This window comes from Strix uralensis, chromosome 5 (genome assembly GCF_047716275.1).
Source record: "Strix uralensis isolate ZFMK-TIS-50842 chromosome 5, bStrUra1, whole genome shotgun sequence".
Taxonomy (NCBI): Eukaryota; Metazoa; Chordata; class Aves; order Strigiformes; family Strigidae; genus Strix; species Strix uralensis.
In genome coordinates, this window is record NC_133976.1 from 71961224 (window position 1) to 71988467 (window position 27244).

General features: G+C 38.9%; 1 protein-coding gene across 1 annotated transcript; it reads left to right on the plus strand.

Moving 5' to 3' along the window:
• The first annotated feature begins 382 nt into the window (after positions 1-382).
• On the plus strand, positions 383-26821 carry AMN1 (antagonist of mitotic exit network 1 homolog). The gene is given in 8 exon segments (XM_074871571.1): positions 383-593; positions 595-699; positions 9548-9680; positions 13335-13479; positions 15544-15761; positions 19788-19844; positions 22916-23027; positions 23665-26821. Coding segments are annotated over 8 exon segments (897 nt in total). The 5' UTR covers positions 383-540; the 3' UTR covers positions 23739-26821.
• Positions 26822-27244: the final 423 nt, after the last annotated feature.

Genomic DNA, 27244 nt, shown 5'->3' on the forward strand with positions numbered 1-27244 from the left:
TTATGCATGCACTTTCTTGCAGGGTGGTGGTGTCGAGGGGTCCCTGGTGGTTGTTGGTAGTCTTCCTCACCGTGTCTGCTGGTTGCTCTCAGTGCTCACGCATTCTCACAAAGGTCAGTTTAGGAGGTGTGGTGCAGCTGTGTTGAATCTTGAGCTGGTTTGTTTTAATTCGTCACATTCTTGTTCCTGTTATCTTCAAGAATAGGCCCCAACTGCCTTATTTATCACTGTCTTATCTTCAAAGCCCTTTCTTCTTCATGAAATCACCAACTTTCAGTTGTGTCCACACATTCCAGAAGCTAAATTGACATTGGCCTACTTTATTCTCAGTAAAAAAAAGTTTAGCAAGATGAAAAGCAAGACAAAAAAAAGTGTTAGCAAGACGTTTTGGCTTGGAAGAGGGGGGAGACAGCCCCTTTGTGCGGGATTTGGTGTTTTTCACAATATTTCAGGCAGCTTCATGAGGCACTCCTGCCGTTTCCCGCCACAACGGCTGAGGCGATCCCACGGCGGGCCGGGAGCGGGACTACATCTCCCGTCATGCCCGCCAAACGGAGGGAGCCGCCGCCATCTCGGCACCATCCCCCGGAGCTGTTGGGTCGCGGCGGCGCCGCGTTCTCCGTTTCCCGCCGCCGCCATGAGCCGCTTCAGCGGCGGTTGGGACGGCGCCGGCGAGGAAGCCCAGCTCCTCCTGGACCTGTGAGTGCCGCCCCGCCACCCTCCCCCCTGTACCCGCCCGCCCCCTTTCCCTCCGGGAAGTCCGGTGGGTTCAGGGCCGGGCGGGCGGGGCAGAGCGCTCCCCTCGCAGCGAGGCCGCGGCCTCGAGTAAACGCAGCGCAGCGAGGCAGCCCGCGGGCCCTCCCATGGGGGAGCCCGGAGGAAGGGTTTGGCCAGGGGGACAGGGTTTGGCAGGCCTTTGGCGGGGGTGGAAGAGCGGGTGACAGCGTTTGGTAGCGGTGGCAGAGTACGTGACTGAGTTTGATCGTGGTGACAGGGTTTGGCAGCGTTCACCAGGAGCTATAGGGGAGGGGACAGGGTTTGATGGGGTAGCAGGGTAGGTGATGGGGTTTGGCAGAGGTGACAGTTTGGGAGGAGTTACAGGACAGGTGGCAGGGTTTGACAGGAGTGACAGGGTTTGGGGTGACAGGGTTTGACAGGTAGGTAACAGGATGATCCTTGACAGATCTGGATGTAGAGGGATGGTCAGGGATCTCTGACTTCATCCGGCCTCAGTGAATCTACTGAATGGTGTTTTGCTTTGAGTTTTTCATTATGTGAAATTCCTTTGTGTTTAGGAGGGAGATAGAGACAGCATAGGGATAAAGTATTTGATTTGACAAGATAAAACAAAAATAGCTTAGCAAACAATACGGTTAGTCTTAGACCTTTATTCTTCTTTTAAAGCACTGAAGATAAGATTATAGTTGCCCTGGTGTAGCCAAAAGTGTTTTATTGTTTCCTATAAAGTACAGGAACAGTGAAAACATTTATAATTTAAATGATTGTTTAAGCTGCAGATCAGTAATGTACTCTGAGAATGTCAACTAGCTTTTTGAAAATAATGTGATTAATCTTGATAAGCTTTTCTCTCAAGCTAAATTTAAAATTCTGTGGCAAGGGACAGTTAACTAGGAGATTTGGCATAGCTCACATTGATTTCCATGTATCTGCATTGGGTTTGGAGTATTTTCTGCAAATTTGAACTAAGTAGTTAAATCTAGATTTGCAGGTCCCTATTCAAGCATGGCTGCATTAGCCACTTAGTATCTTCAAGAGAAAAAAATTAATCTTAAGTCTGTATTAAGTTTTTAGCTGCAACTATTTTTATGTACTACAGTATATGCTGACAATCTGCCTCCTTCAGGACGAATTGCCAGAAAAGCTCATTTACCCAGTGACCAAAATGTATGTGTCATATGATAAATATGTATTTAGCACAAAACTGAAGTGTGTGCCCTTGTATGACAAAGGACTGCTTGCTCATTCACATGACTCAATAGGCGTCCATCAGAGAAGAGAGAACAGTCACATGGTAGGTGCAGACATAGCCCCCCAGAGGGCTTGGAAAGTCTGTTTGACTCACCCTAGCCAAAGGTAGGGTGCTGTTTTGCATCGAGGAGCTGCTGGTTCATTTGGGATCTCAGTAGGAAAGACATGGGCTCTCAAGGCTAGTTAACTGTTTTATTGCATAAAGAATAGTAGTGGTAGAAGATGTGATAGCAATCTTGCATCCTTTCTGATGCTGAGAACCCCAGCTATTGCAGCATAAGAGAAGCCCCTTCACATTGATCAGCATGCTGCACAGATCCCGTCGGTGGTGCATTCGCACTCATAGTCTTTAGATCTTTGATAAGATTTTTTTTTTTATAAGTAAACAACTATTCTTCATTTCTGCAGTCAAGTAAAGGAATGTTATATGCTGTTTAATCTTACAACAAGACAAAGACTGTGGATGGTGTAATCTACTTGTACTGAGTTGGAGCCAAGCACAGGCTTCTCTGTTGCAGTTGATTCAAAGGAACAGACAGACTGTAAGCCAAAAGCACCTTTATTTTCGCTAGCAGGGAGAGCATAGGGTCTGCACCCTGCAAAATACACCTCCACCGAGGCAGAATTTCAGTTAGCTTATATAAGAATTTTATCAAACATTCCATACATCCTGTGGTTAATCCCTGATAAGTAAGCAGTCTGGTTACAAAAATTTATGGTTTCCTAGATAGCAAGGCATACTGCCTAAAGGCAACTGTCTCGGTATATAGCATACCCTTGCAGAGGGTTAGGCCCCTGTTTATAGTTAGCCAAAACAAGAACTCCCAGTATTTACTAACTCGTACTTCTCGTAAGAGCGACCTAGATGTGTCAGGCAAACCTTCAAGCCATGTTCAGCTCTGTTCCTTAATTCACAGTCAGTCAGCAAAGTTCATCCAGCAGCCTCCAAGGGTCGGTGAAGGCATTGCATTCTTACACATCTCCAGAGGAATGAGTTAAAGGCGATTACAGTGTGTGCTCAGGTTATGTCATGGTCACTTGTGCTAACAGATGGGTCTCTGCAGGCAAGGCCTGTGGTTAAACTCTGCCCAGATTCTGCTTGAAGTTGATGTCTCCTCGTTACAGTGTCTTCTGCAGAGACCTGCTACAGGTGTCCTTATTACACTGTGCTACTTTAGTGATTTTTTTTTAATGTGCTTCCACACTGGAAATCTTGCTTCTTTCCTTGCTTAAATCTGTGGTACACTTCAGATTATAGAGCCTTAATATTTTGATCTCTCAAGAGTTTGTATTTGGTATGTATTTAATTTGCTGTGATTTGGTGGCATTCTGGTGCCAGACAAGATTCTGTTCCAAAAAGTTGTCTGTAGGGACTCGGGAGTTGTGGCTTGTATGCTAAATCTAATTTGGCTTAACTCTAGGCTGCTGCTGCCCCCTGCCCTCAACCATTGTTCTGGCAGTATCATTTCTGTTACCTCACAGTTTTAGTCAGGGGAATTTTCATTCAGATCAGATGCTGAACCGCTCACACTGCAGCTGTGAATTTCAGAGGCAGCATGAGGAAGGTGCAGTAAAAAGTGGTTGAGGAGACAAGAGGGGTGTGGAACTAGCCTTTTCAACCTCTCTTTGGACTTTACATTTGGTTAAAGTGGTGTATAATGACAGCTGGACCTCTAATAGAAATTAATTACAAGGGTTCTGTCTTGCTGATAACTTTTCTTTTTTTTGCAAAACTAAAACAGTGCCCATAGTTGTTCTGTTGTGCATGATTCATCTGTTGATATTTAAGATCTGTATTACACTATATGCTTATGTTCTCATGATTAACCTTAGATCTTAGACCTAGTAATTTCTCTTTACATGTACTGTAGTGCTTGATACCATAAACAATTTCTACTTTTGATTGGTTACTGATCTTTTTTACACTACTTTATTAGTACTGTTGCAGCAATTTTCTATGTTAATATGATGATATATTGTTATACTGGTAAGACTAATACTTAAAACTAATAATTACACAACTTTTTAACAAATCTGTGTAATTTTAGTGTATTGTTTCTTGTCTTACACAAATTGGGTGATGGCCATCTATTTATGCCAGGCTGCACTTCAAACTTCTTTCTTACGCTAACCTTTAGGCTTATTGTTTAGCTAGCAGAACTTACAGCAGAAACTAAAAACTGAAACGAATCTATTAGTGTATGGAGTGGTCCTTCTAACAAGGCTGTTATTTTGAAGATCTCCAAACCTAACAGAAAGTGCATTTATTAATGTGTTTCTGCTGCTTGATGGTATGTGCTGCTTGTCTGCTGCTTGTTGACCTTTGCCCTCTACACCAAAAGAGAAATTAGCACTCCACAGGTCACATGCACAAGACCATCATACTGGAAATATTTAGAAACATTCTTTTTACCTTATTTTTTTTGCTCAAGTTATATCTTATATTAGTTTCTGTTCCCTGAAGTTATTGTTCCCAACATGAGAAATGACCAACTTACACATGCACTCCTAGCTGATGCAATTTTAAGGCCAGCCTATTGAGGTACGCCACATTTGTAGTTGGTTTACATAATTGTGCTTGGTTGAAAGCTGAGAGTGTAGGAGTTGCAGGGCCTACCAAATAGAGTGGATGCCTGGCAGCAACAACGCTTGCTGCAGAGGTGGAGAAGGCAGCTGGGCAGGTAACAGCTTTAGCTGTCATACTTCTAGGAGGCTGCTATTACAAATCTCTTGGAGCCCCAGCAGGTGTTTTAAGCTGACATGCTCATGCCCAGACATGAGCTCAGAACCAAGAGAGTTTCTACCATCAAAAATGAGACTTTTAGAGCAACACAAATGAAATGTCAAATTTAAAGGTGTTTTAATTAAGATTGTCACTACATGATAAAGAAGTGTAAGTCATTACAAGAGTATGTAGTTAGATATTGCTCAGGTTTGATTGTTCCATGTGTCATTAATAGATAGCTCCTGTGTAACAGATACCATTAACAGGGAGCCAGCCTATTGCAGACCAGTGCATTATCTAACCTGTCAGTGTCTTGGGAAACTAAGGTCTTACAAAGGCATCAGAAGATCTGCAGATGGGTGCATCTGCATGAACGAAACTGAGAACAGAAGTAGAGCATCACTTTCAAAACAGAGCTTCCTTTTATGGTCTTACTATAAATATAAATTATCCAACCCTACAGAATGCAGGAAGGTGTGTCTATTTTGTTATTTGCCATTAAACGTATTTTAGTATCTGTTCTCCTGGTTCATTTCTCCTTCCGATGTGTCCCACTTCTAACATCTGTCTGCTATTCTATTTCAGGTGACGTAACTTAGTATAAGCTTCACCTTGATGTGAATTAGACTATTTGTAGAATAGTTAGTCATAAATATCTAATTTCTGGTGACTTGCAGAAACACGGCTCCACAACCTCTAAGGTTATAAAGTAGGTATGTTTATTCAGCGCTGAGGCGCATGGGGGATTGCTCCACCACAAACGTGTGCGCCTCTCGTGGCACCTTGTCTTGGCTTTATGCTACAAAGCATCACATATTCATAATATGCCTATACATATGCATGACATCTCCCCGCTTCATATTATAATGAGCCTGAAAGTCGTTTTCATATGTTCCGCCCTGGTCTCCTCCTAGTCGCGTCTGCGCACTATGTCCCGGTGGTCATGGGCTGGGATCGCAGAGATGAAGTAGCTCCTCTTCCTCACTGTTGAACTTTTTACCTCTGTTCCTTGCTCAGTCTCTGTAGCCTCCTGGACTCAGGCCAGACCTGGGGTTGATTTTGACCAGTTTTTAATGCTATCTTCCTATTCCATCAGGAAGCGTTCCCTCACAGCTTCCATTAATCAAGGTTTCCATATTGTTCTGCTCTCTGGTCCATCAACTATGATCTATTATCCTATTTAATCTTAGTTATCTTTTAACTAATGGGCCTCTAGCCCCTAACCTAATCGCTAAGTCTTTCATCTGTATCTCTAAACTGAGTTATATCTTCAACTAAGTTATATCTTCATTTCCTAAGTGCCTAATTTCTATATCCTATTTTAATTTCCTAGCTCCTCATCTCACTGGTTTATGTATTGGAAATATACACATTTGTCCTGTCATGAGACTCTAACCCTGTCATAAAGCTTAAGGTTAAAGATCATAGGCCTTTTCTGTTCTGCATCTCTTGATACATTTGGAGCACATGAGTTATGCCATTTTACAGTTTGTAGACAACTCTGAACTGTAAACAGCTGCTCTAACTAATGTGATAATGTGGAGCAGGGAGAAAGCAGTTGGGGGTTTTGCAAGAAGGAATGGTATTTTATCAGGTCATTACAGGAGTAAAGCACTACTCAGTTTTCCCTGTCCATGAAAAACAGGATTCTGGTTTCTTTCATTAAGTTAGACTGGGACAGAATCTGTCTGCCAAGTGAATGCATTATAGTCTTTACTTACCAATCTTAGTTATTGCTGTGTGTATCCAGATCACATGAAAGTCTAGGTGCCAACTACAATAAAGTTACTGTGCAGTTACAGTAGCTGCTCTGAGTTTACTAGTGGGGTGACTTAATGCAAAAATATTGATTCTACAAAAGCAAAATATAGGACAGTAATGTTTTAACATTTTGGATAGGATTTAAAAGGAAAAGTTGGCCTAGGGAATCTAATTCAGGTAGCTATGATCAATAGATAATAGAACCTCCAATTCAAAGTACTTATGTGAACTCATGTTAGGTTTCTAAGCAAGAGAGGGACAGTGAGGGGTTACCCTTCCTCCCTCATTTCAACTCTCTCCATTTTAGTTTTGGTGTAGTGTAATGCTTTTTAAAGTCTTGGCATTTCCTAGGCAACAAAATATTACCTTTTCACTTATCTCTGGATGTTGGTTAGCTTCGCTCTAGTTTATGTTCCTCATTTACCTAGGGACTTTGGGTTTTGATAATAAAATCTCCCTTCAGAGAGTTGCAATTTCTTCCTTAAGGACCAGCAGTTGTCTTTTAGCATATTAATGACTGGTGATTGCTCTGAAGGTCAGGATGCTTAGAAGCTATTCATAAACTCTTCCCGGAGTTGCCTCTGGTGTTTCAGTAAGCCTGTGATTGTAATTTAAAGTTGCAGAGGTTGGGACATTAACATTTTGTGTATCCTATGATACATTAAAGTGCCTTAGAAATCTTAAAAAAACCAGGATTGCCCCATTAGTGTCCCTCTATAGTACTTACTATTGCATAAGTGAATACTCTTCTGTATATTTGACCTTGAAAAGCATTATTTCAGGTGTTCTACCTGGGTACTATTCCACATATATCTGGATAATACTGATCTCTTTTTTTATTTTGCTTAAGTAAAGTTATTCATGTTTTTCTCTCAAAAAGCTCTGTTTCCTCTGTAAGGAACTGAAGGAATTAGTGCCTCAAACATTCATCCACACAGAAAACCTCAAGGACAAGCTGTGGCCTTTGTGATTAGTCTAAGGAACACCACCCAAGGAAGTGCAGAGTGTATCAAAGGACGCAGGTCCTCCTTCCCTTGCAGTTGTATTGCCAGACTCCTTAGATAAGCCTCAAAGGGGGTATCATTGGCTCCACTGTGTAAGCCTGATATGATCCAGGCCTTGCTGATCACCAGCCCCATTGCAAGCCTGATGCTTTGTGGCTGTATTGTGTAAGCCTGATAGGATCTAGGCCTTGCTAACGTTGAAGAGGTGATAACATTGATAAGAGGTGAGCATCCTGCCCCAGAATAAGCCAGATGATTGCCGAAGAAGCATGAAGTCAGCAAAAATCTGTGGCAGCTGTGGGAGATCATGATCACTGACTAATTTGGACAAGGGAGTTGGTGCACCCCATTCCCCCTCAATGCATGCACAGAACCCATGCTCCACTTTTTCCTCATCTCTCATGGAAATAAGTTCATGAAATATCTGTCTCTCTTGGACTAATATGCTAATCAGCTGATAAGATGAATTTAAAAGTCGACAGAAAATCTTGCTGTGTGTGCACCCACCACCCAAGATTACTGGACCTGAGACAACACTGAAACCTGGAGTGGTGATCTGGACTCTCTTTCTCTCCTTCCTTTTTCTTTTCTTTCCTTTCTTTCTTATAAGATACCACATTGCTTACTATCCTTTTCTGAGTTTAAGCTGTTTCTACCACAAGTAAAGCATTTTAACTGGTCGTCTGGTGTCGTTTCACCTTAATTTAACCCAAGAGAGTCACAGAACCTTTACTACTCTCTGTGCTCCCAGTCCGGTAACACCCTCTGAAGTCTCTTAATGTATTCTGACTGAAATGATCCCTTTTTCTTGCATTCACACAGATAAAATTCTACGATTTCAAAGTCTGTCTTAAAGCATCACCCATTATTCTGTGATTCTAGTAGGCCTATTAATACTTTTCTGCTTGGTCCTTCCTTTCCAGATAAATATGTAAGCCCTGTGTGTCTTTGAGATTTGTTTGCAATTTCTCATGCAACAGTATCTCATGATGGAAACTTTGTGCAAGTCAAGTTTCAGTATCTGGCCAAGGGAACAGACTGCCCAGAACAGGAAACAATTTTTACCCTAGTACAAAAGGTGCCCAGAGAGCAGGGTGTTCATGATGTCTGGAAAATGCAGTATGTGTTGACATTATTGAGTTCAAAATCCCTAGCCCGGTGTATACGATAATCAGGCTTTCCTTCAGATTGATAAATCATTCTGATGAATAAACATGTTGGAGGAAGGAGGCCTAAAATACTGCTATTAGAAAAGGAATGACTATATGAGTCAAACCGATCAGTGTTTCTGATTGTGATAGGATTTCACCCAACCTTCCTTCTCATCCCAGGACAGATTAATTTCTTGAAGAACCATTGTTGATGAGGCTTTTTGAATACCTTGTAAAAATCCAAGTGGGTTCACTTTCCCCAATATATTATATTTGCTACGTGTCCACTCGTTGTTTTATTTGCCTAATTACTTTGCAGGACCACGAGCTTGTTGATCTGAGATTTCTTGGACCCCACTAAAAATTTCTGCCTCAAGTGACAATCATCTGTGATCAGATCTAGTTTTAAGCACAAAGTTAAAAGGTTGAGCACAGGGTTACACAGCACAATTCATATGAAAAGAATACTGCAAACTAGACAGTGAACAAAATGCTACATCTGAAAATACCTCCTTAATGTTTTTAACTGCGGTGAAAGAAGTGTCCCTTCTCTGGAACTAGCTGTCCCAACTAAAGATTTTGCTGCCTGCCAAGTGGAGGCTTAGCTGGTAAAAAGGCTTTTCTTAGAGTTTGTGAATATACTACCAGCAAACTCATTTTGTGAGCTGGGTTGGTGATTGCAGTGAATGAGGCTACAGTTTTTGCCTGCGGTTGACTGGGGAATGCTTGCACAGAAGGATCAGATGACTGGCCTCAAAGGGCAACAGCTGAATTAGTGGTAGCATGGAACAGCTGGAATTGATAAGGTTTGAAAGTAGCATAGCTGGATGCAGAAGATGACATCTTATGGCTTGATTGTTCTAGTTCTAATATGTAATGCCTCTTTTTGACTGTACTGTAACTTTCCTTTATTTCAGATGCCTTCAATGTTTGACAAAGAACCTTTCCAGATATGCTGCAGATATTAAGTCATTGCCACCCAACATAAAGGATAAACTGATTAAATTAATGAGTAGGCAAGGGCAAATAACTGATTCAAATATCAGTGAGGTAAGAACACATTCAAAACTATTCTGTCTGTGATACTTAATACACAAGGATGAACTAAACTAAAACTGTTTACATGAGACAACAGATAATTTCAGGCCTGCTTACTCTGTCTATGTCTTTACAGGTTTTTTTCTTAAACTTCATGATGTTAATAGTCCTGTATTTGTAGTAATAAGATTATGTTTGTAGTGACAAGTAAATTAAAAACATTCTCCCTTCAGCGATAATTGACTTCTATGTAATCAACTGACATATATTATCCCTTTTCAGTATGGGGAAACTAGGCTCTATTGCAAACCGGTCTCTGTTCCTGAATGTAGTATGTTTCAAGAAGCTAGTGCATAATTTAGTAATGAAAAGATTTCAGGAACTTGTTAGATTTCTGTTATGTTCTATTGACATTATGCACGTGATCTCCATATAATTTATTTAAGTATTGATTATTTGAAATGTGATGATACTAGGGCTAGAAATCAGTAGTTCAAATTTTCTCATCCCTTTTGCTCACTGATGTGTGTCAGTGTTTCAAAATGAAACCAGTTAATTCCTTTTTGTTAGCTGTAAATTCAGGGACACATCTGTTTTGGTATCTATCTACTGTTATCTTGTTTAGCCTCAAAGGGAGGCATGAGAATTGAGGAAAGCTAAAGGTTGGCCTTGGTGAAACAGAAAATTAATTGTGCCCTGTTCATTCTGCTTTGACCTGTAACTCAGACGAGGCAAATAGTATCAGTTTCTCAGAGTCAGAATAGTGAAGCCAAGACTAGAGGCAGAATTAGAAGTATTGGGGAAAACTTATGAACAAAAAAATTTATCTTTAGTATGCACCATTTTCTGATTGCACGAAATAAGGCTTTGAGTAAAAATCAAAGTCTGATTCATTTATCTTATTTTGGAAAATTTGAATTGAGAAAATTTGGTTTAGGCTGTCTTTTCAGTAAGTAATCCTGTCTAAGCATCCTACAAGATGTATATAATTGAAACCATATGATTGTGTGTGTATCAATGCACAAAACCTATTAGGATATCTTTAGTCTGGAAATAAACCAGAGAGTTTAAGCTACAACCTTTTCCTCTGTCTCTTTGTAAAATCTCATCTGTCTTTGTCTTCATTCAGCAGTTGATCAGTGCCTTCTCTTGAAGCCTGTTTTCCATCTTACACTGGGATATTCTGTTCTGGTTCTTTTTTCTCATATGTTTTTCCTTTCTCCATTCCTGCAATTTCCTGTGATTCTATCTTTAGCTGTCATCACTTTTCTTGGGCATGTTATACCTTAGTTTTCTTTGCTAACAGTTTCCAGGTTTATCTCACTTGTATTTTTAAAAAAATGCTAGCCACCTCTTGGATTCTGAATTCATACTGTTTCTCCATACCGTTTTGCCCTTCAGTTTTCCTGTTCTTTCATCTTGCAGATATTCTTGTTGCTCAGTGAGGCAAAAATAGCTTATGTTGTTTAGCTCTTCTCTTATTATTCCTTGTTCACATCATGTATAGCCAAAGTATTCTACATGTGACACATTTGCAATGTCTCAGTCTTCCATATGGATAAGTAATTTTTTTTCTTTGCTATTGCTTCTGTCCTGCCCTTTTTTTTCATAGTCTCCACAGTATTGCAGCTAGATCTGTTCTCGGAATTTTCCAGGCTATGCTATTTCATTTACTTTTATGCATGTCCTTTCTTTGGTGGCATTGAAGCATTTTGCTTAAAGGTAGATTTCTTCCAGTTGAAATTCTGTTAACCTGCGCTTATGTATAAACTTCTATTTCATCTCTTACTTTCCTGTTCTTGCCCAGATTTGTGTTATCATGCATTTTTTTTCCTTACTCTGCTTTTTGCTTGGAGCAGCCTTCCATGACATGCATGCTAAACTTCTTATTTCAACTCACTTTTACCTTAAAGATCTATAAAGTCATTCAGCATGTGTCCACAGGATGTAAGCCTATACTTCAATCTCCTGTACTCTGGATGCAAACAATCCTTACTCTATCTAAAATTCCATCTTCTTTGAGACAGATTAGATTTTAGTATATACATTCAGTGAACATGAATCTGTGAATAACAGTAGAAAGCAAACCTCTTAAGTAATACCTGAGCATGTGAAGAATCATGAGCTAGGGAAGCTTAATACTCTAGCTACTTTAAATAGGCAGTGTTCTGATAGTATTGTTGTTTCTCATTTAGACTTCCTTCCATTGAATGGTTCTTTTTCTCATAGATTTCTCAGTTGGGTTCAAAACCAGCAGTTTGCTTACTTTTGTTGTGTCCTAGGCAATTTGGAATTGTGAAAACAAGCTAGCAGTCAGGGAAAACATCTTGAATAAATGTTCATAGTCACTTTGGCTTTAAGTATGTCATCTCTGAGTTTGGCTTGTTTAGTTCCTTAGATATGAATTCAGAAATATGAGTGAAAAAAGAGCTGAATGTTGTCTTGTGAAAACTACTCACAAGTGTACTGTGGGATATATTGCTGGTTTTGTGGCATAAAGAGACATACTTGAGGCTTTCAGCATTTGGGGAGAAAAAGCTGAGGTCTGCCATTCATTTTGCAGAAAGGTTGCAATTATAATCTACTAGAAGTTTTTGCTTTTTTTTCTGAAGGTTTATTAGACTTTGTCAGTAAAGATTTTAGCATTTTATATATTTGCAAATCAGAAAAATGGTATTCCTTATAATATCTTTATTGTACCTGTTAGAATGGTGAACCTGAGAAAGGAATAGACCTTTAACAAGCCTGTCAGCTATGCTGTTATCTTTGCTTGTGTTTGGAAATTTACCATATGCTTTAATCCTTGTGAGTTAAGTCAGGGAATGACAAACTGAAGGGAGCAATATAAGGTAATGTGAAAACCTGATCTAACACTTAACACTTGCCTGTTGGTCTGAAGGATGGCTCAGCAAAGGTATAGCTTGTTTGCAGAAGAGAGGGCTATAAATAGTATTTATTGAAATGTAGTGAGAATCCTTGAAAATTAAATTAGAGGTAAGATATATGGCTATTGTTACTAAAATCTGAAGCCTTCCATTGCTTAGGGTCTAAATTTCATAAATGTCCTCTTGGGGAAGATTTCACAAAAACTCCAACCTATGGTCTTGTGGGAGTGAAAGAGCCTATTTAATGAGGATTTGATACCTCCTCATGGTATGATAATGAGAGTGCTTGTTTATGAAAAAAGAGTGTGTAGGTGAGAAAAATACTCTGGGGCAGAATATCTTTCAAGTATTACCCTTACCTGTTCAGCAGATTTAAGTTTTGATCACAGTATTTTTTTATACTTCAGATTTCTGCTATCAAAATTGTGCTAGTAAGTTTGAAGGTATTACACTCGGTGAACACAGCTGTACTGACAGAAGCACTAGTGTTAGCAACTGTACAGTCAAAATAGTACTTCCACTGTTTAAATAGTAGTGTTAATGTGCTTCTACTCTAGACGTGATCACAGAAACTGAACGTTCATGCTGTAGGAGATGAACTGTTGTGGCAAATACACCAAGTTTTCTTTGGAGTTTAGGTCCTAGGACTGCTAAACCCATCCTCTAGTGAATATTTTTTAGAAGTTCTATATGATGTCTAGCATTACAAGTATTTTAGATAAAAATATGCAAGTTCTGTGATGTAGTAGAGTTTGACTGAAATGGTAGGTTTTCTTTACAGATATTGCACCCTGCTGTAGAGTCTCTAGACCTCCGAGACTGTGATATTTCGGATAATGCATTGTTGCAGCTTTATAACTGCAAGCAACTGAAAAAGATCAACTTAAATTCTTGCAAAGAAAACAGACTCGGAATCACTTCAGAAGGTATGTTATCTGTGCACCGATAACTGGGATCTTACTTCTCTTTTATTCTTCTTGTTAGAGTGGAGGGAATTGCAAAAAAATATCTAGGGTTAAAATTGCTTACAAAAATCCCCAATGCCACACGAATACTAACCAAAAGTCACTACAGTGGTGTCAATTATAGGTCTAGAGCACTGATTATCTTATGAAAGAGAGCTGTAAGGTTACTCTCATGCCAGGTTTCTGGTAAAACTATGCTACATTTGATCATATTTTCCACTTCATCTTGATTATTCCTTCCTCAAAACCTGTGCCAGAGCCTTACCAGTACCACTGGGGTTGAAAGTTCAGGCTTGTGATTTCCTAAATGACTCTTTTCCCCTTTTTTATTTAAATGTATTTGTTAATAAATCAGCTTTATAGCATCTTCTCTGACCTAAAAGACTTGCTTTAGGATTTCAGTTGTTAATTTTAACCTTCAGTTTCAAGTTATGTTAAAAGAATTAAGCTTGTGGAGTTTTATTTCCACAAGTTTTGTTTTGTCTTTTGATTACACTTACTCCTTTGCTCCATCATTAACTCATCCTTATTGAAAATTGAGGCAAAATATTAATTTAGTATTGAGCTAATGTGTACCATACATTAGATGAGTCTTGGTTTGTATTTTCTTACCACTGCATAGTGATATACTTATCTTTTTGCTTAAGTAATTGGTTGAATTTTTAAAAATTGATTTTATTTATTTTAAATGTCACCTCATTGTTATACTTTTTGACCCATAAGATACAGTTTGCGATGGTCTTCCCTCCATGCCTTCATCTGTCCGCTGATTTCTAGTACAGTTCTTAAAGTACCAGCTAAGCCTAGAGCTCTTTATGTATACTTTTCATCTATTTGGATAGAGATTCCTGATTGCTTTGCAATTAAAACTGGGAAAACTGTTTTTTTATTGGCAAGTTCCTAGTCCATCCAACTTTACTAACTTTCCTACTTATAAATTGAGCCCTTTTTAAACTGAGAGTCAACTATGAAGCCTTTAAGTTAAGCTGGAACAGTTCTTTATCACTCATCTCAATTACATACAGGAAGAAAGACCCCAAACCACCCCATTTTAAAGCAGTGTTACCTTTTACTAATTCAGTAACAGGTGGGGGTTTTTTGTTTGGTTTGTTTGGCTGGCAGGATTTTTGTGTGGGGTTTTCTTTTAAGAAACCTGCTGGCTACAACATCCAGAAATCTGAGCCTTGTCATTACTAGGAAACATTTGCTCAGTGGTTCTGACTCAAGCAAGTACTATTTTATACATGTTTCTTTGAAGTTCTTACATAGTAACATAATGACATTCAACTTTTTATTTCTGTCTATCCAGAAGTGATGTAATTTTCTGTACTGCTGTAATCATCATATTTCCATCATCCTTGAAATTCATTCCTTTCGTGTGTTGCAACTGTAGTTCATGTGTTTTTATTTTATTGACTATCTCCTTCTGTGCAAATATTTTGGTTATTACTAACTGTGAGGGCTCTGAGGGCACCAGCAGACCCTAATGGCCATGACTGGTCTCACCTGCCATGCCCACCTACACCAGCTGCCCAAATGCACCTTCAGTCCTGACCTGAGCTGTGTCATAGGTGTACCTTGTTCCTGTCCTGCTTCTGAACTATTGTTCTGATTTCTTGAACTGACCTCGGACATGACCTGTTACCTTGCTTTTGGCCTGATACTCACTGCACTGTCAGTGGGACCTAGCACTGTCATCAGTCTGCTTTCAAACCATCGGCTTCTTTTCATGTACTCACTGAGGTGATACCTCATGTATATAATATCCCTCAGGTATCCCTCTGCAGTGTGGAGGGGAATTCAGCATTTAGAAATTTTTATCAACTCTAGCACTGTTCATTGTCATTTTCTTCTTTTCATCCTTGACTTAAAGAAACCAACTGCAAAATTACTTCCTTGTACAGAGTCTTGCTGCCACAGCATGAGATGGAAGTTGAACAGTCAAGGACTAGAAGACATTGGATTCAGCATGGTGATTATGTTATAAAAGGAATAATTCTTTAAATTGGTCTGTTTCTTTGACAGGTGTCATAGCGCTGGCCTTATCCTGTCCTTGCTTGCGTGAAGCGTCTTTTAAAAGGTGCTGTGATATAACTGACAGTGGAATTCTTGCTCTTGCGCTCAACTGCCAGTTCCTACAAATTGTGAACTTGGGCAGCTGTTCAGGCATCATGGATGCATCTCTGCAGGCACTAGGAGAAAACTGCAAATTTCTTCACAGTGTAGACTTTTCATCTACTCAGGTAACTGTGGTGGCAATTGGCTAACTGACTTTTGTTTATTTTTTAGGATTGTCATGATAAAATTGAAAGGGGATCTTTTTAACTCTACTCTTGACAAGATTTAGGACCACAGTTCACTTCCAATTTCTTCCTTTCAAGGAAAAGAAAAGACATATTTTGTGTCTTGGTAACCAGAAAAATATGCATTTTGCTATTAGAGCATCTATTGTGGACCAAAGATAACCTTTTATTAGAATCTACCTAATATTGGAGATTTTTGTTCATTATCTTTATTTAGTGTCATAATTTTCTTCAAGCTGTAAAGTAATCCAAAATCTTTCATTTAAAGAAAGTAGAATCTTGGACAGATTGTTGTCTGCTTTCAGTTAGGACAAACTGACCTGAATAGTAATAGTACAGGATGTCAAGCAATATAAGCCCCTAGTACAAGTAAACACTCCATAATTAGTTCTAGTTCAAGAGTGTCTGTGCTTTCTGCATAGCTTGTCGGAGTTATGTTATGGAGTCAACATGGAAAGAATGACATTTAAAATGTCAGAAAGGACAGGTAAGAGGTTTTAGCAAAAGTTAGTATTTAGCATGAGAAAGGGGAAATCAGCTGCAACAGCACTACTGTAGCATACTTAATAATTACAGTAAGATAAAGAAGTGAGGGAAAGGATTTTTTGCAGTAAGAATAGCATTCAGTTGTCTGTGATGGTGAGTGATTATGTTGCATGTGAGTCAAGCACAGAGCATTCGTAATGAAGTGTCAGATCTGGAAAACACGTAGCAGGTTCTTATTTTAGGTGCTATTCTTCTTTCAGTTTTTCCAGAAGTAGGGCATCAAAAGTAATTTAATCTTTTCTTTGGTGATTTTTATTATTATCATTTAACTCTTATTTCTTCAAATTTATTTCATTACTTTTTTGTTTCCTTGCCTCTCTCTTCCTTTATAGGAAATAGTGGAGTTTCCCTGTATGTTTTAAATGAGATGAAAGCTTCTTGAGTAATTAAATCTTTCCATATTTTTTAATTCCTTTCTGATAATCATATGGTGCTAATACACTAGAATTCTGAATTTCATTTGACTAAAAAATAAATGGAAACATATACTAGATATAAACAAAGTAATCTTAAGATGAAGTAGAGAAACTATGGATGGCTCATGCCTGTAGAGATTGCAAGGCCTAACCATATTCTTGTGTTTGAGTTCCAGAATGCATAGTAAAAATATCAACTGGCAAAGCTGTGTGAAAGAGTGAACAGTGAGAGCATTGGAAATAAATGAACAGGCACTTGTGGGAACAAGGAAGCAGATATGAGCTAGACTAGAGGAGCCAAATGCCTCAAGGTGATTTGGCCATTTTAAAAATAGGTTCATCTGGTGTCTACAGAGATGAAGTACAATAAGTAGAAGGTATAGAAGTGGTGCAAAATAGCAAGAAATGGGTCAGGTGAGGCCAGGGAAGGATTGAACTAAGAAGGAGCTGTAGCTCTGTGTGCTGTATGCACAGAGAGTGTGAGTGGAAGCTTGGCCTGAAGAACTCTGCTACACTGGCCCAGGACCATGTAAGAAACCTGTTTCTCTTTATGTATCAGTATGCTTATGTTACCATTCTGAGGAGGTAGGTTTTATACATAAGCCCTGTACTTACTGCTCTAGTTCTACTGTGCTCTAAATCACAGCAGTGTTAACAGGTAGAAATACAGACTCGAGAGTCCAAATCCCTGCACTAATTAAACAGTACATTTCCTCTTTAATGTTGATTGTCTCAGTGTATGGCAAATAACTGTGGGAAGAATCTTACCTGAAAGTGCTGTGCAGACTGCAACAGTCTTCTGTGTAGGGTGTGGGACAGTTTAGTTCTCTGCAAAATGTGTTGGCAGAAGCCAAGTTGCAGGTTAGCTGTTTTATCTGTGCAGACACTTCTCATGTAGGACAAAGCTGGGTTGCTGATGTACTTAACTGCTGGTACTGGGCTATGTAAGCCTTTGCGAGAGATACATACAGAGTTTGGTGACAACTGGTCTGTACCAAGAAGCTGATGTATTTGTGGCTTGGTACCTGTGGAATGGCTGGAAAACAACAGACGTATTATGAGCGATCCAGACCGAGGGGCCTCACTGTAACAACAAGCTGCAGCTGTGTTCAAGGACATAAGCAAGGCCGAGATAGCTTGAGAAACTACATTCCTGGCCAAAAGATAAAGAAGTTGGACTGTCGAAAACAGGATGCCTACCTAGTGGGAGAGCAGCGCGTAGACACCACACCGGCACCAATCATAGAGGGCAAAAGGGCGCATGAACAAGTAGCTTTACCCTATTAGCAGTAAGATAGCGGTGCGTGAAGCTTGTGATAGTGTATAAATTGCTGTGTAGCCTTTAATAAAGTGGCATCAACTTGATCACATTGGTCGTATAAGTTGTGTCCGGGACTTCCGTGTCAGCAGGTACCAATGTAAGAGTGTATCCCTTACATCCCCAATGTTAGAGTGTATCCCTTGATGAGGATGGGCAGATGTAGCATTACAGACAATGCACGTAGATCAGCAGAGAGCAGAGTAGGAAACTACTGCAACACTGTAGTAATAGTATAGCGGTGGTTACTGTGAGCTCATCCAGGGAAGTGAGGGGACTTTGTTTTAATACAAAACTGAGAACACGCCGTCATAATCATGTAGTCACAAGCATCATGACAGTAGCATTCAGATGGTCTCTCCAGAGTTCAGTCACCAACGAGGCAGTCTGGTCCAGGTTTGTTTTGATGACATGGAGGATAAGGGACACAGGCTATCAAATCTATATCACTGTACTTGGATTGGTTTTAGATTGGTGACCCTGCACTAGTTTTGGATGTGCCCTTTAGGAACTGACAGTGATTACTCTCTCCGTTCTGTCCCACCTGTGAGAGTTACTAGAATTTATTCATTTACTGCCTTTTGTCTCCTGCTCTGGGTGTCTTGAGGAGCTAAATGTGCTGTCATCTTGACCTCCTAAGCTAGGTACTGACAATACCAGCCATTCTTACAGGCCTTTGTGTGCCTCCATGCTGGGACATTCCTGTCCACTCTCCATTTGCATTGGTCTGACCCTTTCTATTACAGTTCTGTGCAGTAGATTTGCAATAGAGGGCCAGAAGGCAATAAGACAATTTGTGCAATGGGAATAATCAAATCTTTAAACAGAAACAGAGCTTGTGGTTTCTGGATTCTAGCTGTCAAATTTGGCTGAGCCTGACTGTATGTATTTGATGACTACTATTCCTGCCATCTAATACAAGCTCTATGAAAAAACCTGTGTGACGGATCTGATACCCAATCCAGCTTTTGAAGTGAGGAGGAAGTTTAATGAATTTGATTCCTGGAAGCAAATTAATAAATTGGCCTTTCTTGCCTTTCTAAGGTAAGGAATGTCTTTTGTCTCTCCTCTCTTGCAGGTAATCATTGCTTCATGGCTGGCTATAGCCAATCACTTTGATAAACCTTTTAATACGAGTGTATGATGACTGCTCTAAGACTGCTTGTTTGAGGGATTTTTGTCGTATGTAACTGGTTTGCTTCGAGATAAGTGAAAGCAAGACATCAGATAAAAGACTGCTGTGATTACGTTTTTTTTCCCCAACCCAAGAAACTTCCTTCAGGAACATCTCCATCAGTCCTGAAAACAGGAGAAAAATTGGTCTAGGTAGAGCAGAAGTACTTTAAACCTTATAAATGAAAAGTGCCATGCTCTGACCATAATAGTGTACTCACTGGTAAATGAGATAAAGAAGCTGCAGAAATAGCAGTTACACAGTTGAAAACATCCAGGTAGAAAGCCAGGCTGGATCACATGGCATTAAAATGCAACAGTGTTTAATAAACTGAAAAAAAACACATGGATAATTTTCTCTACAAGCTTAGTTGGGAAGAAAATACTGTAATTTTAAGTGTATTCAATGACTGCAAGGAGTGAATAATTTATTTTTTTTTCCCCCAAATAGCTGTGTTTGAAAAAGATGAGCTTTAATCCATTGTGTTAATAACAATGTGGTTTTTTCTCTAGGTGACAGATGATGGCGTTGTAGCACTAGTGAGTGGAACATGTTCAAAGAATTTAAAGGTAACTTACTTAATAAGAAAGAAATGAACAAAAGCAAATACCATCAAATTTTAATTATTATTATCAGTATTACTTCTGAGGGATGGTTTTTATTGACTGCCTTTGTTTGTGTACACCCTTGCTCTGATTTTGGTTATGAATTGAATATTTTCTGTCTCTCTGTAGCAATGTCCCAGACCAGCTTTTTGAGAACCTCAGTCTTTTCAATATGACTTTTTTTCTGTTGAATGTAGTATGCTTATTTTAACTCACATTGTTTTAGAGAGTTGTATAATAAATGCAGATGAATGCTTAATTTTTTCCCTTTATTTCACTGGAGTTATTTCTTGATTCTGTTGCACACTGAGGCAGGATTTGTAATGTGGATAATTCCGTGGATTTAAGAATCAGTTAGCACCTCTGTAGAGGTAAATCTCTTAACTCATGAAAGCAACTGTGAAAGTGAAGCGTCTTTGCATAAAGATTCTCTAGGCACTGAGACAGTAATAAAATAAAGGAGAAGAGACATCCCATACCTCTTACCATAAACGATCTTCTACTTTTCTATATAGTAAATTTTTATCTGAGTGTGTGTTTTTGTTTTCATGAAGGCTGTTTCTGAATCCAAACTGTTCATCTAGAAACCAAGATGGGAAACAGGTCATACTTTTGCTAGTTTCTAGTGTTTAATAAAACAAACAACCCTAAACAAAATACCAAATCTGGGTCAACTGACAGTATTAATAACCTGGAAAAAATATAACTGTTACTGTTTTATTTGGAGGGTGAACAGTTAGATTTGGTTTTGGTTTTTTCCAGCTGATTTTGTCTATTTTGGACAATCTTTTTAGTCTTGATGAGTCTTGTGGAACAAGATGAAATTACTATTTTTCAGACCATAGCAATGAGAGATCTTATTTTTGTATACTAGAAGTGACTTGAAAATATTTTTGTCTTTTGGCTGGTTACACCTTTAGCTGTAGCAAAACATTGATTACAGATTCTCTAAACAACCCTGAGTCTATGCAGATAGTCTTCATAAGACACCTCGTATCCAGCCTACAAATGTAAAGCAGTGGGTATCACTGTGATTTGGATTAGGTCATTCGGTCTAGGTTACTCTCAAAAGTCTTCAGTACATATGTCTTAAAACACAAATATTGTAATAAGTTTTGGGTTTGCTATTGAGTAGAGCAAGGTTCTGTAAGGTTCTTAGAGGGTTCCTAGAGGGTTTTGACCTATTTTCCAGCAATGTTGGTATAATTGCTCTGTCAGTATTACCTTCCCTCTTCTGTATTATTACTGCCCACAGTTCATAGAGAATTATATTCTTGTATGTAAGCCCTTTTTCTTCAAACCATAGCAACGTAGTTCCATTTATTTTTAATAAAAATTTCCACTTGCAAAATGTGGCCTTTGGTGTTTCCTGGTCACATTGCTGTAGTTACTATTTCTTTGAAAGTGCATAGGCTTTCTTTTCTGTGTGCTGCACATGGAAGCCTGTGGAAGCTGTACTAGATCAGGAAGAACAAGTTAGGTAGCTTACATAAGACCTGCTTCATCTGTAAGTGTTCAAGAAAGTAATGCTGAGGTGGTGGACTTTGATTTCAGAAGAACTAATGGGAAATTTCAGTCATGCCAGACTGAATAGTGGTATGGATTTTGCTTGTTCATTTTCCTGCACTCAATACTTGTTTCCGCTTTCTTAAAAGCCATGTGCTTTTTTTAAGTGCTTTTACTACATTTGTTTTTTTGGATGGGTTTCTTGGGGGCGGGGGGTGGTGGGGGTGGTGTCTGTACAGTTTTATTAAGGCAAAATGTAATGGGTTTGTGTGGAACACCAATTTTAAAAACAAAAGTTGTGTCCTATCAGTATGAACAGCTAGAATTTTTTAGGTCTATTGGTTTACAAGCAGTAAGAAAAAGAAATGTAGTAGAGAATATGGAGTTATTTGCTACAATCTCTTCTTCAGTGTAGCTCTTTTTCTTGTCTGTGTCACAGTCCTCTTACCTCTGTTTCATATCATCAAAGTGCAAATTTATAGACAGTGATCTAATGTCAGGTACATGTGAAAAAAGTAGGGTCTTAAAATTCTCAAGCTGTAACTAGGAGGCAGATTTATAAATCTTACTTCATTCAGAGGTATTCAGATTCCACATTTCACTTACTTATTAAAGTGAACTAAAAGCTATACATATATCAGCTTTTGTTTATCTTGCTTCTCTGAATACAGTTCTTGTTTTCTCCATCATCATTCGATAAAAAGTTGCATTTATTACAAAAGGTCCCTTTCATTTCTGTGCTCTTTCAAGATCCTTGGAGTTTATAATCTGGAAAGATGCTCTTTCACAATAAAACAATGGGGCTTTTTTATTTTTACCCCAGAATCCCTAAAGTATATTTTCCCAAATCCTGTTTGCATTAGATTTGATAGTCTCTTTTCTGCATTTCTTCCTGTATGTTATATTTATTAATATGTAAGGCAGTTTAGAGGGGAAGAAAAAGAGTTGGTAGTAATCTGTTAATGCTGAATTTATTCTTTCTCTAGCATGTACAAGAAGTACTAGTTTTGCAACTGCACAGAAATGGAGAGCAGGTTTTAGTCTAGCCTTGGAATAAGTTCTTAGACTTCTTTTAGGACCTAGATAGATAGATAGATAGATAGACATTAGGAACTTCGGCAGAGACTCATGAATCCTGCCTGTTTTGAGAAACCCCAGAATTCAGTTTGGGTTCTGTTCTCCTGGACAAGAAATAGCTAGGAGAATGTGTGTCATAGGAAAACTGATGGGACTCATACACTATACAATCTCACTGAAGAGTTTTCTCAGTTGTCTCAAATGATAATATGTTGTGGGAAAACTCAGGTTTATGTTTTTAGTGTTGACTCTTCATAGAAAAGCTGTCTTATTTTCCTGAGGGTATTTTCCTTCTCTGTACAGGATCACATATGGGGTCAATGCACAGAGGAGCAGTAGATCATACTTTCTTCTGGGTGGGGATCTCTGAAAATTGGTTGGGCAAAGAAAAGCTCCGCTTCCAAAACTGTGGGTGCTCTGACAGGCTTTTGTTACTACTATTTTCGTAACAGGAGATCCATATGGAACGCTGTGTGAATCTGACAGATGTTGCTGTGGAAGCGGTCCTCACTTGTTGTCCAAAGATACACATTTTTCTGTTCCATGGATGCCCACTGATAACAGGTAGGTCAAATCATGCAGGGAGTAAGAAGAGTAATTACTTCTTGATAGTGTCTTCTTGCTCTCTGGAAAAGCACACTGTAAATAATCCAAAACAAATAATAACTTACTAGATAAAATAATAATTGTACACTGAGATTTTCAAAGCAAGGTGAGAGTTTTGCTTTGAAACATGGCAACCTTCAGAGTGGGATTTCTTTCTTGTTTTGGAGTTTTTTTCTTTCCTTTTTTTTCCCCCCATCAACATGCTGATGAAAATCCAAAGTTGATGATAAGACTTCAGAAAAATATTCTAACATCTTAAACCCCTACTTTATTCCAAAAGTATGGAACAGCATCCATTCAAGAAACAGTGGAATGGAGTAGGACTGGTCAGCCTGGAAGACAAGCTGAAGAGAGGTTATGATCTATCTTGGGTTTTTTAAGTTTGATTGGTTGGTGATGCTTTACAGCTACGTGATTGCAGAAAGAACCAAGTGGTTTTGAATTACTAAAGATATATCTGAACTGTGATATTGTAATAGCAAGATAAGTGTAAATGCAGATCTATAATTGAATAGTTTTGCCATTTATCTGATTTCTAAATACCACCTATATATATTCTGAATGAATAACAAGAATTTCCTTGGTTCTTTTGCAGATCGTTCCCGAGATGTTTTAGAGCAGCTAATCATATCAAACAAAATCAAGCAAGTAACATGGACTGTTTACTGATTATTTATTGTGTACGTACGAGTGTAAAGTTTACAGATGGGAGAGCTCTTTCGGAAAACAAGCACCTTGGAGAAACAGCTGGTGACTTTTGTACCACCAGATTGCTTCCCGCCTTGTTCCCACCAGAGGTCTCCGTCGCCATTCCAGTCCTTGCCTGTGAGTCTGGGCTTCCCCACTGTCTCTGCTTAGAGCCCTGTCTTCGCATGGCTGATAATATTCATTAAGAGGAAAATTAAACCATAATTAATATTGCACTGTAATCGCTCAGCCTCCTTGAAGTATCAGGTTTGGCTACTACTTAGCATCTTTTAGCATCTTGGCTACATATACAAACCCAATTTAAGTAAGTCTGTGTTCTGAATTTGTAGTCTGAGAGGATAGCTGCAACTAAAAGTACCAAGCCTAAACATAGTATTAACACTTATGCAGAAGTGTCTGTAAAGTTGGGACTTCAATCTGACAAGTCAACAGACAACTGACAAATGGAGTGGCATTAACAGCAAGGCAAATGTATTTTAAGTTGTAACAGACAATCTCCTTTCACCATGTATTTGCTAGGTCTTCAAGAAAAACTGCAGGTACCTTTCTTTCGATGTTACTGATGCTGCAGGTTCCTGGTTTTATTTACCATCAAATATTTGCTGGATTTTTACACATCCAAAACTGCAGTCTGTGAACATGTGAATATAAACTTGTTTTGAAATTTTTGTGGTGACTTAAAAAATTTCAGAATAGTAGTAATGACCAATAAAAGAACCTTATATATGGACAAATACTTACTTGCCCTGGCTTTTGCCTGTGTTCCTGCATGAAAATGCCTTTAGGGAACATAACATTGATCCTTATAAGCATAGCTATGAGTGAAATAGGACCAAATTTACTGTCTGAGTACATAAATCTCAGGATGGTAGAGTTAGCAGAATGTTGTGCTGTATGCAGTTTATTACATCTCCAGTGGCCCCCAGAAGCTGAAAATAACCATTTATATATTGTTCAACTGTAGTTTAATTTAAAGAAAAAAAAAATTAGAACTGTAGAATGAGCTTATTACATGGTGAAGCAGTGGTCACATAATTACAAGTCATGTTCATTGGCTTTCTTGAAACAGTATAACCTCTTGTGACACTTCTATGACTTAAACATTAAACTTTTTAAAATACTAGTATTTTTGCATTATACAGGGCAGGTAGCACACTATGTTGAGACTCTGCATCTGGAAGTAGCAGGGTTTATCTAGGGTGGTCTTACATGGATCTGGTGACACGTAGAACCCCATGAGTTTAGGCGACCATAAGGACTATGCTTACTTTACAATTTAACACTTGTCATAGCCACACTCATTTTAAGTGTTGCAGAAATAAACCAGTCTTCTATGAATCTATTTAAAGTTCAGGTCAAATTGCATGGAAGATAATATAATACATGTTGCATCCAGTAATATTAAAGTATATTATGACATCTGACAGTCATCTTTCTTCTTTTGTTGATTATATGGTTTATGGAAGAGCAAGTCCATTTAGAAAACTTGTTCAAGTGTAACTGAAAGCATAATTTTCAAACGCCAGTGCCTAAATCCCTAACTCTTGTTGCATGCAGTACCATGGCTCAGCCCAGTGATGAATGTGTTCCTGATACCTATAGCTGCACCAGTACAAACCATTTCTGCAGACAGGAGAAGTTGGTTTTGCTACATTAGCAACTAGCATCTGAAGGCTGTAACTGCAGCAAATCCTTGGACCGGATAGAGGCCTAAGAACCTAATCTACCATGTTTTATTCCCTTTTTTGGCTAAAGAGTAGTTTATTGTTTTGCTCTGTGGAATCCCTGGTGTCAGTCAGGGCCCATTATGCCTTTGAACTCTTGGACATGACTTGGCAATAAACTTATTTTGTGCTATTTTTCGTATTGATCCATCTAGCTGATTAGGTGGCAGCAATGACACCTCAGTAATCATGTCAAATAAGTAAAGCATAAGGGTCAGGCTGCCAGCCCTGGTTTCAGGAAGGGTGCCAGAAGACAGTAGAATTGTAAGCTAACTCAAGTGGGAAGGGGCCTTGGGAGGTTTCTAGTCTAACTTCCTGCCCGAAGTGGGGCCAGCTCAGAGCTCAGACCAGCTTAGTCAGAGCTTTATCCAGCCAAGTCTTGAAAAACTGAAGATGACAGAGCCTTCACAACCTTTTGAGGCAACTTGTTCCACTGCTTGACTGCAATAATGGTGGAAAAATTTTTCCTCCTATCCTGTTTGACCCTATTTTGTTTCAGCGTACACCCTTTCTCGCTGGAAGAGCCTGGCTGTCATCCTGACAACCTCCTCTCATGAATGGGCAGTCTGCTCATATGTCTCTTGAAGCCTTCTCCATTCCAAGCTGAACAAGCCCAGTTCCCTCAGTCTGTTATTGTAAGACATGTAACTATAACATAGTGTGGTGATGGTTGCCAGACTCTCATTTCAAGTGCTACATGCAGAAAGATAATTATTAATGAAGATAATGTAAAGCAGCTAAAGATGGAAGACCACCAAAATCTGTAACAGCAAAGGGCGCTTAAAAAAAATTCCATCTGTGGAACAGTGCTACTGCTAACCTCACTGGCAAGGTTGTCCTTTTTCCCCTTGCTAATGTAACCTTGGATTTGTCATGAAGGCAAACGCAGCTTACACTGTGTCCTTAAATGTGCATGTAGATTTACTGTCTTCTCCTTCCTACAGCCTCTTCTAAATGTGTAACTTAGTGGTCTATCCTCACCTTGTGCTTAAAAATTGGTACAACACTGCAATGAATTAACACTTTAATTTTGGGTGTGGAAGTTTAATGTTAAGTCACATTAAATCCTTTACTGTGAGAGTTTAAGTCTGCCCTCTTACATGTTTATTACTGGCATAACTACTGGAATATTTTTTGATTCAGGTTAGACCATCTTCAACAACTGTTTACAAGCACTGGGTGAAGTGGAAGAACAACATTGTGTATACATTTATCACTTCATATTCTGTATTGTTTGGATATTGTTATTGTTGTAAATTGTTGGGTGAATATTCACATATTGTTCTGAAGATTAAAGTTTGTAAGCCTTCCGTTTGGATAGTTCTGAAAACTTGTTAAATTATATCTTAGGAACACGTACATCTGAATGTGCTCCTAAACCTCCCATTTCATAAACACCATGGTTTTCTGAGTACTACATACTTCCTAATGTTTATAAGCTTCCACCACATCACCTGGTATTTGTAGGTGTATTAGGTTCCATTCTGCAGTTATTAGTTGCCCATCACCGCTTGTTTGATAGTTAACTGCTAAAGGTGACAGTTCCTGCAAGACTGCTCTGAAAATGTTGGTTTCTTCAAATGACTGCATTTACAGCCTCCTACCTGTGGATCAAATTTTCTTTTCTTTTTTTTTTAACCCCACAAGCTGAGAATGATTCTGGAGCTTGTTGTCCAGCATCTTCTCAAGAGAAGAGAAAAATTATTATACCCAACTTTTATTCCCTGGTTTAGGTAGTTACCT